An 11,838-nucleotide genomic window follows, 5' to 3' on the forward strand; every position below is an offset into this window, starting at 1 on the left:
CATTAGTGTCAATGCAGTACTGAGATCCACCAGTTAAATAATATATACTGTGGTGCTTCTGGTAATTGAAAAACAGTGTAAGTGGGCTAACAAAAATGTAAGGCAACAAATGGAAGGCAATATATAATTGTAGAAATACATGGTACAGTCATAAAATGGACAGTACGAATAAAAACAAAGAGGACACTTAACATTGTGGCTTTTTGGTGTATATACAAGACAGAACCTGTATTTGATAACCTGGATTTATATACAGCTAGCTAAATGCTCAGTATCGTTGAGCTGTAGTTGTCCTCTAGGCCGCAGGTTGGCGCTACTCTCAAACTACGCCGTTTTTCCTCTCACGGAAACGGTTCGTCTCTAAAGGTCCGTGTGGCCACACGCTTTTATAACAGCACGGCTTTATACGGTGAGTAACATTAACTTTATATAGACATTTCCATTACTGAAGTGACTGTTGTGCCGCTGTGTGATTTCCTCTGGTCGCTTCGGCATGTCCCCTGTGGTTCGTGTTTAATCGGAGGAAGAAACGTAAGAGGTGAAAAATGGACAAAGTCACTGAGGTTATCAGGGGCAAACATGCCTTAACGTGCTTTAAAATTAGTATTAAACCCCATAAACTAGACGTAAAACCAAACAGAGCGGCCTGAACCCAACTTCAGCGCGATTTAAGGTTGAAGGGAATGTGAAAACAAGAGGCGAGCTTCAAGTTCATGTTCACACAGTGGTGAGAAATCAGAAATCTTGCATAAGCCAAAGCTGTATAGACGTTAGTGTGTTGGTTTCTGGCCACAACATTTCTTCTCCCTTAATGTACCTTATTCAACTCAAAAACCTTTTCTTAAAGCCTTAAAAATCGTATTCTGCTTGTTAGGAGAGTAATAACACTGATGCCTGCAGTACTGTAGTTCTTCAGGGCATGAAATATAGGCAGGAGGTGTGAAAGGTATGATGGGAAATGTAGTCGTTTTAAGGATACACTTCAAGTAAAAGTATTTATAAAATGACCTTGAATTTGATGTAGTAAACCTGGTTGTTGCTCAGTTTATAAACGTTATTGGAGGCAGAGAGTGTGCTGGATAGAGTTGATTGATACTGACCTGACAGGTTAACTTCAAAACCCTTGATTAACTCAATGGAAATTCTCAGCTATGGCACTTTTGTGAATTATACATTTTCTAGCATATAAAAAACGCCACACAATAATGTTTATCAAATTCTACTCTCCAGGGGTAACTGTTCACATGCAAATAATAAAACGGTCACAAAAGATTTGGCATGTTGTTTCTGATTCCGGTTTTGTATTACAGATATTTCATTTGGATTCATTTTGTTTTGTTAATCTCCTGTATAGTTAGTCTTTTACATTATTATGCTAAAAGAGCAGGATGTTTAGGCAATGCTGGGTTACTGTGCTAAAATATATGCATTCAAAACACATACACTGATGGGCTGTTCATGGTTAATGCAGATTTTTACCATAAAAATCAGTGCTCCGTAAACTCAATCGCTGTTTGGACTTTGCTCCCAGCAGAGCGAACGTGCTGGACTGTGTTTACACCAACATTCCTTTCACAAATAGAGCCGGGGTCCCACCCCCACTCTGTAAACTAGGCCTACACCTCTGTTTTGCTAAACCAAATATATTTATTACTTTTGTGTTTGCAGCTTTTTGGGTGTTATTGTGGGTGTTATTTGGGTGTTATAGTATTGTGTTATGGGGCGGCACGGTGGCGCAGCAGATAGTGTCTGTGGTTGTGGGTTCGATTCCCGCTCCAGGTGACTGTCTGTGAGGAGTGTGGTGTGTTCTCCCTGTGTCTGTGTGGGTTTCCTCCGGGTGACTGTCTGTGAGGAGTGTGGTGTGTTCTCCCTGTGTCTGTGTGGGTTTCCTCCGGGTGACTGTCTGTGAGGAGTGTGGTGTGTTCTCCCTGTGTCTGCGTGGGTTTCCTCCGGGTGACTGTCTGTGAGGAGTGTGGTGTGTTCTCCCTGTGTCTGCGTGGGTTTCCTCCGGGTGACTGTCTGTGAGGAGTGTGGTGTGTTCTCCCTGTGTCTGCGTGGGTTTCCTCCGGGTGCACCAGTTTCCTCCCACAGTCCAAAAACACACGTTGGTAGGTGGATTGGTGACTCAAAAGTGTCCGTAGGTGTGAGTGAATGTGTGTGTGTGTTGCCCTCTGAAGGACTGGCGCCCCCTCCAGGGTGTATTCCTGCCTTGCACCCAATGATTCCAGGTAGGCTCTGGACCCACCGCGACCCTGAACTGGATAAGCGCTTACAGATAATGAATGAATGAATGAGTATTGTGTTACTTTATGCCGGGATCAGACTACACGAATTTAGCCCGATTTCCAGTGTCGGACCCAAATATGAGAGTCGGGAGTGAGTAATGGTCGTGTAGTGTGACATAATCAAAGATCAGCGATGTGGCATCTAGGACACCCAATAACACCATGATGAAAAGTCTAGCATGTTAGAATTTTTTGGGATCTTTTTGCCTAGTCTGACATAACCTATGGCATGTTCCTTGACGATGACCAATCGGAGGACAGAGCACTGTTTGGCACGCATATGTAAACTCAGAGAGAGAGGGAGGCTGCTGCTTCAGCTGTCAGGTGGAAAAACGAAACTGAGGAAATGCCCTTGACATGTTAACACATTACCACAAGTTCTCGTTGCAGGACAAAGAGCCTATTCTCTTCGAAACACACGAAGGGTCCACGATTGTGGTTTCTTCTTCTTTTTGGAACAAAAAACCGCCAGCAGCGCACACCGCTTCTATAGCCATGATTGACCTTCTCTTGACCTGCCTTCCCGAGAAACACTGAACTCATGCAATGACGCAAACGAAGAATGGTCCATGTCAAACTGGAAGTGTTGCCAGTCTCCCGACCAAGACACGGCATGAATTTAAAACGCTAAATAACGTGTGTTTTTTTTTGACATAGTGAATGTCGTGAAAGACAAAAATACAGTGTAGTCTGATACAGGCATCTGTAATGTTGCTATTTTTCATTGGACAGAGACGAAATGTCAGTGAGTGTGGACAATGATCAGTGAAAACCTATATATGACCCGATAAGTTCAACAAATATAACACTGCTACTTTGTCTAGTGTCAGACTGAATGCTCATAAGGGTGTAACACATCTCTCTTCCTCTCCCAGATGGCTACTCGGCTGCTTGCTCGGAGAATATGGAGCGTCTCTGTTAAAGATTTTCGTCGTTTCCCTGTAGCCGTTTCATCCTCTTCGTTATATTCCTCCTCCCCGAACCCTTCCCTCAGGCCACAGCACTTCCTGTCCCGCACTTGCTCGCTCCCTCTGATTTCCTATAGAGGTGTGTCCTTCAATGTCCAGGACCAAGAAGACTTCACTGAGAGGGTCATTAACAGCGAGCTGCCAGTGGTCATAGACTTTCATGCACAGTACGTATTCCACCTGAGCGTATTCCTGCTCCATCTCAGTATTTGTACATTTTGGCTTCTGCATTGTTGTTAAAAGTATGTTTAAAGAACATTCAGCAAAGTTTAAAAGTTTGACAGCAAGCTCAACAAATTAATATCTGATTTCTATGCAGTTCTTTGGTCTTCTAGGGATTTTAATTATTTAATGCTCTCATGCAGTTCACATTTCTTCCAGCAGATGCCCAGTAAATGTACATTCAGGTTTTATAAATACACCCCACGGTGTCCACACACTTGCACAAAACGATGTGCATTTGGACAGCTGTTTAGATATTGTCCATTTAGAGCTTTTGGCCGGTCAGCTTTTATCTACCACTCTCACTCACCTTACTTAGAGTTTATAATGCATACTGTAAAATAACTTTGGCTTTTCAGTTCTTGTGCAGAAACAACTGAAGATCTTCAGTGCCTTTTAGATCTAGTTTCACAGACACAGCCTTTTTCACCCCACCATTGGGAATTGTATTTTACCAGAGGGAGGTCCACATTTAGTAGCGTACAAGGCCTCATATGTTTAAGCTGAAATCTGGTCTCTTTTTGAAGGCTAAAAATGGCAACATGGCTAACAGCTTTTAGTGGCTTAGATGTAACTGCACACCTTTGCCTTTATTAGGTTGTGCAAGTATATGTATATGCAGTTAGTCCACTCTTCTGTTTCCCCCAACCTTAGGTTTATGACGTACGAAACACTGTCTGTCTGAATTCACCAGTTTCAGACTGTCATTGGAATGTTGCAGTTTGAAAGCGGAAATGCTCAGCCGTGGCACTGACTGCTGATTTCGTGTGTGATATATCTTCTACCATACAGTGTTAGTGTCACAGTGCTCCAGCAGCAGGCTTTTGTTCTTTTTGTAAAGGCTAAATTTAAATATGGTTTAATCTCATGACCCTGTTATCTATTCATATGGGATTGGTTTTCCAGAGCAAGGAAAGTGTGCAGTAGCTAATTTTCAGTGCAGTGGTGGAGTCTGGGATGTTGTTGTAACTGAAAATACTTTGTTGCTATGTTGCTCCAATGTTGGAAAGCGGGGAAAGCAACACAGAGAAGATACAATATTCATTCACATCTGTCTCGAGTCTTTCTTGAGTCAATCCTTTACTCTGATCTCAGAGCTGTTTATGGCCTGAGAGTAAGTTGGGGATTAGGTCTGGAAAAGCCTTCCCCTTTGGCCCTGTCTGTCTGCAGTGAGACAGATCGAGACAGTTGGCCGACCCCGCAGGCTTTCATTTACATAGTAAGCCGTGTTTTTCCTGGCCAAGCTCCCCGGACTACAAGCCGCTCTTTATGCAGCCTTCCCCTGTATTGTGATGGTGTAGCATCACATGGAGTGTGTATTCTCTAAAGTCATGTTTGTTGGTGCTCTGAATTGGTGCTGTGTTTTCTTCTGTGTTGTATGAGTGAACTCCAAGACCTGCTGTGGCCTGTTGTCCTTTGATAGTTTTTATATATATGGCCAGAAGCTTGTGGACACTTGCTTGTTCAACATTTCTTCTAAAAATCAAGGGTTTTAGTAGAGAGTTTGTTTTCAAGGGTGCTCCATTACCCCAGAGAATGCAATTCCACTGCCCTACTGCCTAATCCTGGCTGATTTATACCAGTTACCCCTTTCTATATGTTCACTATGGCTGTACTTTAAAAATGGCAGATTATAAGGGGTGTTTGCAGACCTTTGTTCACATATATTGTATGAATTCATAGTGTAACATGGTTTCTAAATTAACGCCCTTTGTGTGTTTTTGAATAGATGGTGTGGCCCTTGCAAGATCCTGGGGCCGAGGCTGGAGAAGGCCATCGCTAAGCAGGAGGGCCGTGTTACCATGGCCAAAGTGGACATTGATGAACACACAGACCTTGCTATTGAATATGGGGTAAGATATGCTCATAAACTTAGATATACGCTGCGATTTCCCACAACTCCTTCAGCTGTGTCCTTGGAGCAGGTATTTTTAAAGGCTAAGCACCACTTAATGGACCTCCATGAATATTTCACATTATTTTAGTTGCTGACAGATATAAGTATGAATTAAAATGAAAATAGCAGCTTAACTTGCTTTAAAACGGACAATTTTATTAAACTGACGGAAAAACCCGAGCTCGTACGGAAATTCTTGAACGCGACCGTGACGTCACTGGTGGACAACAGCTGAACAACGCCGCGGTAAAACACCGTTATGACTGACTGTTATGACAGTATCTAGCTAAATAACCAACATTATTCATGACAATAGCCTAGCAATAAGCTAAACTCTAATGTAGAGGTACCGTTATTCTTGTAAATGTGATCGAAGTCGAACTCGAATTCATCCGACACTATAAACCTCCGCAATGCAGCTACGTAGCCGAGTATAATCTGAGCCACCGAGTTTAGCGAGTCAAGCTAACGTTAACTAACACCAACTAAAACAGGCGAAGTGAGTGTCCTTACCCTGTTTACCTCCACGTTACAGAGGCTCTTGAACACCTTTCGTTGGTGTCCTTACATGCCCATATTGTTGGAAAAGCGCCAGTGAAATGAGCTACAGATAACGGAGTGAGCGGAGGGTCCTTTCCAAAGTGCCCGTTTAAAGTTGACAAATTTAGTCCATTTTCTGGATATTTTGGGATCTTTGGGCCATTTGTGCACAGATGTCCCACTGTACATTGAATGATTGCAGCCAAAAACAACACACCTTTTCCTCATTTAGCATTAAATTAAGTGCAGCTTCTAGAGTTGTTGTCCACCATCTACGTCACAGGCAAGACGCCTATTAGAGTTGCCGAACAGCGTTGGGGGGGGGGGGGGACCAACGGTCTTTTAAACCTTATTCCTTGAATTAGTAAGAAATAACATGTTTTCTGACTATCAATAAACACAAGTTAGGAACTCAAACTCCACTGTATTTATTTGTTTGACACTTTCATAGAGCTGCTGCTTAGCCTTTAAAGAATAACTTGGACCAAATAAGAATGAATAATTGGCACATAATTTAAGATTTACAGTCAGTGGCAACCATTGTTGTAAAACTAACACTTCTAAAGCTATATACTATTAACTGTCCAATATTACTGGTGATGGTCACCATGTCATTGTTCACATGGCTGCATATCGCTGTCATTCACGTACACTTACAGGAAATGGAATTTTGTCAATGCCCATTAGTAGTATTCCTTGATTATACTATGTTTTGCTCTACTGCTTCAATATAAGGACCTAATTAAATAATAAAGTACACTGGTTTAAATGAATTGCCAAGTGGAAAATATAATCCTGCAAGTTTTAACATATTGCATGGGTATATGTTCTCGCAAGCACCTTAAACGAGTTAATACTTATTGTTCTTTTGTGTTCTAGGTGTCTGCAGTGCCCACTGTGATCGCCATGCGGGACGGAGACATCATCGACCAGTTTGTAGGGATCAAAGATGAAGATCAGTTGGATTCATTCGTCAAGAAGCTGATTGGACAATAAATGTGTTCATCACCGCCCCTGGGCCCAATTCTAACTTCCACCCTTAACTCAGTTTACAGCTCTGGCTAGCTACGTTTTTCCCCCCCCTTTTTTTCTTGTTTCATATTGTAAGCAGACGTCTGTAGTTTACAGTAGCCAGCGTGCACACACCTAAGAGATGTCAGATTCATACATGGGTTGTCTTTTGACTTTTTCTGTGTTTTCATCACTTCATTCATTCATCATTTGCTCCTCATCGATCACTGACCTCTGCTGAGCTCTGAGACCTTCGCCAATGAGTAATGGAGCCTGAGGCGTTCTGTGTTAGCTTAAATAGATTGTATTCGAGCGTGCAGTGAGGTTATCGTATCGCTCTATTTGTACTGTGAGTGAAGATTATTGGAAGGGGGAGACTCAAAGAATTCTTAAGTTGTAAAGCACAGCAGGTTGATTCTGGTTCTCTGCTGCAGATCCTGCTCTTGGCCACTGGAGGGCGGCCTTCCTCTTCTCATCCAAGGCCACAGACACCATACACCGCTATGCCTAATATAAATGTGAGCGAGAATGAGGGGTCTATGTTTATCACTTATCACAGAGTGTGAACACTGAATTTGGTTTCAGAAAAAAAAAATATAGCTGATTCTACTACTCTATCTCTGAGACTGATTAATACAGACCTGTGTGTGTGTGTGTGTATGCGTGCACCTGAATGTGTATCTTGGCTGAGATGTGTGAGTGTGTGAAAGAAATTGAGTGGGTGTTTGATTCTGTCCCAGTTTTATTGACTGTGAAATTGGCGTGGGGAAGCAGGAGTATGGTTATGGGTTTGACTTTAGATTTTATTTCAATATTACAGTGTCATGGAGTCAGAAATAAAGATGTACGGTGTTCTACCTATTTGTTTTACGTCTTTTCATTTTTATTTTCAGCAATGCAGAACCGAACTGAGCTGGAATGCCTACATGAGTGTCAGCTTGGTAATAATAGCTTTCACAAAAGAAAAATCCCCATGGCACATAATGGACATAATTGACATTCCAGTGTAGCTAGCAAGTTAATTACCTTGTGATTGAGAGGCTGGAATTAATACCAGCTTTTTCTGGCAGTGTTTTCTCGCACAGACCTGGGCCAACCAAGCTAAAATCACCCAGCCACAGAAAATATTGAGAGGCATTACGTGATTACGATACCAGGAATTTTGTGCTGTGTCAAGATTTCTCACAGTGCCTGACAGTCTCTGGAGATATGTACAACTCGTCTGCCTGGACTTCTCAGGCCTATGACATATGACGGGCTGTAATGCTTAAATCAGATTAGACACAGGCCATCCCTGATCAGATTTGTGTGTTTATTTAAGCCATTTGCCTGTAACAACTTGTTCCACTTGATCTGTGGTTTCATTTTAATTGAAGTATCAAAGCTGTTTTAATTTTTCCAGAGTAGAAGGAAAATTAGGGTTTACGTTACAGTAGTGACTTACAGTCCATTTTTGTCAGTGTAGTAGTCAAATATAGAGGAATCTAATCTTATCTCACTCCTAAATTCCAGCCCAGAATCCATATCCCTCTGGAACGTGTTAGGTTTTACAGATGGGCACCATTTGTAAAGTTAGCAGCATGCGTGTTAGCACTTTGTCCACTGAAAACATGTATCTCCATTTTTGTGTATTTATAGCTTACCATTGAAAGTTTAGAATGTTTTTTCCTTCAGTGAAGTTGCTGTTTTGGAGATACAGCTTAGTCTGGACGAAGTAAACAACGTAAATATGTAGATTTATGTAAATGCTAATTTTATGACGGGGTTAAAAGATGTGTGTCCATTTAAATGCAGGAAAGAATGCTAATAAATAAAAGATAAATGTGTGAAGTCAATTATATGCTGCACATGGACTGCAGTTTGTTATGATATAAGCAGGATGACTCGTTTATCCTGTCTGTCATTAGCCTAGCCTCTTATCCTACAACAGTCATTAGCTTTGGATATTAAACTGTTCCCCAGGAGCCCCAGTGTGTTTGTTGTGTTATGATCTTGCTGTAGTCAAGTTTATGAAATATGTAAGCCAAGATTGTTAGGGGAAATTGCACAATATTCATATTTATTTGTAGAAATGCTGGCATTTATCTAGGTTCCTCTCCTCTGAATTGGGCTGATACAGTACGGAATGTGTATTTTAGATTATGAAAATGATCATCCATAATGTTACCAGGTTTAAGGCCTATTTATACTCCTGCAATTACACACCCACACCACTAGGGTGTCTGAAATATTTTCCATAGTAGCACACAATGTAGTGGTGCAGTAGAATTACTTTTATAAATCTTTAAAGTGCACTCTTTAGGGAGTAGGTCGTTGTTTGGGACAGAGCAGAGTTTACATGAGGTACCAGGAAAGTAACTAATACAAAGCCGGCAAGTTATTTTTTTCCCAGAGATATTTATCCTTTGTTAAAAAATATATTCATCCCTGGCGCCCACACCATGTCTGAGTCTGAATAGAGGAGTTCATGTTTCTGTACTTCTTCGGTTCAGCATAAACAATGTCCGTCCGACACCTGACCAATCACAGTCGTTGCGGTCTGCGTCGACGCGACGCGTATGCTGCCCTCTAGACAACGTCTATTTCAGGGACACCCATGATATAATCAACTGACAAGCCACGTTCCATGTGTTAAAACTTTAAGGCTGTGTAAACAGAGAATGCGGGTGATGGACTGGCCTTTGTGCAATACAAATCTCTCCTCTTGAAAACAAGGCATATTATGAGGCATAAAAATAACAACGAATTCTTGCAAAAAAGACTTTAATGAGAGAGCAATGGCAAAACATTCTGCTTTTAAAATTGATCAGATGGGTTATTTGCTAGATAACCCCAGTGTGTCCGAATGTATGTCCCTCAGCTCATGTCAAGGTTGGACAGGTTTAATTACTGGCTTAATTTATCTGGCTATATAAGAACTCCTGCTTTGTAGAATACTCTGTGTCTCCAGTCCCCAAATACAAACCCAATTCCAGACAGGTTTGGACGTGGTATTAAATGTAAATAAAAGCAAAGCAATGATGTGCAAATCATTTAAACTCTATATTTAACTTAAAATAATAAGAAGACAATATTACAAAGGTTGAAACTGAGGAATTGTATTTTTGTAAGTTTTTTTTTAAAATATAGTCAAAATATAAAATATAGTCTTGGTACTATTTCCATTTACCCAGTAAACAAGGAACGTCCCTGGACGTTCAAAATAGGTCTAAAAGTAGTCTGTCCGTCAAGGACATATTTTAAACGTCAATGGACGTCCAAAATCCATCTTAATAAGTTAGTTAAGTTGTGACCAATCAATAACATCAGTGGACGTCCAAAACGCGTTTTATACAAGTAATTTATTTCGGGATTAATTAATAACGTCAATGGACGCCCAATATACGTCTAATAGTCGTTTTTTCAATGTCTGTGTTTGGACGTCTTTTCAACTTTCATTTTCAACCTGAAGAGAACGTTGATTAGACGGCAGTCATTACGTTATTTCAACAACGGCTAATTGTTTACTGGGTAAATATTGGGGTTAAGTTACGGGTATATCACTGCGTCTTGTTTTTATTTATATTTTGCATGGCTTCCCAGCATTACTGAAAATTGGGTTTGTTTTGTATATACTTATCCCAGTAAACAATTAACCGTTGATTCAACGTTGAAATAACATAATGACTGCCGTCTAATCAACGTTCTCTTGAGGTTGAAAATGAAAGCTGAAAAGACGTCCATTGACGTTATTAATTGGTCCCAAAATAAATGACTTGTTTAAAACGCGTTTTGGACGTCCACTGACGTTATCGATTGGTCACCACTTAACTAACTTATTAAGATGGATTTTGGACGTCCATTGACGTTTTAAATATGTCCTTGACAGACAGACTACTTTTAGACCTATTTTGAATGTCCAGGGACGTTCGTTGTTTACTGGGATTGGTTACTAAAGATAATTTCATGATAAGGGAAATGTCAAAATCTGTTTCTTAATTACATATGGAAAATTAATTAAAACAGTATGGTTAATGGATGTAACACTACAACAGACTTTAATGTTAATTTTGTATTTTGAAAACATTTCTCCCAATAAAAAGAAATTTGGAAACAAAAGAAAAAAAAATGTGTTTGTAAATATTGACTTGATAAAAGAACTGTTGATTTTAAGTTGAACACAAAGGTTTAGTATCCCTTGTCAAGTGTCATTAATCATATGTCATTAATGTCATATAATCAGGTGTGTCCACATTTTTACAAATAACTAACACTGTAACTAAACACTGTAAACTCTATTAAATACCAGCTCTGTTAATTTTACACCCACTCTAAACTACAGTTCAACTATGTATATTCTTATCTGTTCTTTCATCTTGTTAAATACTATGTAAGCCTCAGGCAGGCCCACACATACCTTCATATCACACCTTAGTCAAAATTATAGCTCATACACACAAACACTACATGACACCTCCACTTAAATTACACCTCTCTCTCTCTTTTTCTTTTATCTTCACCTGGACTGACCTGACTCTTATCTTTTGTGTGTGTGTGTGTGTGTGTGTGTGTGTGTGTGTGTGTGTGTGTGTGTGTGTGTTTAATCTCAGGTGTCTGATGCGGAATTTACTCACTTTTGGGTTTGTTGCAGTAGCATATGTACCCTATTGGAAAGGCATCACACTAGATTTTGGAACAATCTGATGCCATTCAATCATGAGAATATTGGTGAGGTCAGGTACTGATGTTGGATGATTAGTTATACAGAGCTGAAGGTCTATGTCCACAATGGGTGCACATGACATTATTTATGGAATGTCTACATACTTATATAGTGATATAGGGTATAGGAGCTGTGTGTGTGTGTGTGTGTGTGTGTGTGTGTGTGTGTGTCTTTGTGCAGCTTTCTTGTTTCTTTTCTTACACATTCTACACC

General features: G+C 40.4%; 1 protein-coding gene across 3 annotated transcripts; it reads left to right on the plus strand.

Moving 5' to 3' along the window:
- The first annotated feature begins 283 nt into the window (after window positions 1-283).
- Window positions 284-7,770, plus strand: txn2 (thioredoxin 2). Of its 3 annotated transcripts, none has more exons than XM_066675134.1 (4): window positions 284-409; window positions 3,161-3,420; window positions 5,205-5,328; window positions 6,792-7,770. In XM_066675134.1, the coding sequence occupies exons 2-4, from the start codon at window positions 3,161-3,163 to the stop codon at window positions 6,906-6,908; spliced, it is 501 nt and encodes a 166-aa protein (XP_066531231.1). In that variant the 5' UTR covers window positions 284-409; the 3' UTR covers window positions 6,909-7,770. The 3 variants fall into 3 exon arrangements, with proteins under 3 accessions (XP_066531231.1, XP_066531232.1, XP_066531233.1); XM_066675135.1 differs by lacking the exon at window positions 284-409 and adding an exon at window positions 432-538; XM_066675136.1 differs by lacking the exon at window positions 284-409 and adding an exon at window positions 438-531.
- The last annotated feature ends 4,068 nt before the right edge of the window (window positions 7,771-11,838 follow it).

Source organism: Hoplias malabaricus, chromosome 6, assembly GCF_029633855.1.
Source record: "Hoplias malabaricus isolate fHopMal1 chromosome 6, fHopMal1.hap1, whole genome shotgun sequence".
Taxonomy (NCBI): domain Eukaryota; kingdom Metazoa; phylum Chordata; class Actinopteri; order Characiformes; family Erythrinidae; genus Hoplias; species Hoplias malabaricus.

Excerpts from the sequence above, each read along its gene's own strand:
- txn2 (XM_066675134.1), top strand. The coding sequence starts at position 3,161 with ATGGCTACTCGGCTGCTTGCTCGGAGAATATGGAGCGTCTCTGTTAAA. Across the intron at positions 3,421-5,204 it reads GTCATAGACTTTCATGCACA|ATGGTGTGGCCCTTGCAAGA; the intron begins GTACGTATTCCA and ends GTTTTTGAATAG. Across the intron at positions 5,329-6,791 it reads ACCTTGCTATTGAATATGGG|GTGTCTGCAGTGCCCACTGT; the intron begins GTAAGATATGCT and ends TTTGTGTTCTAG.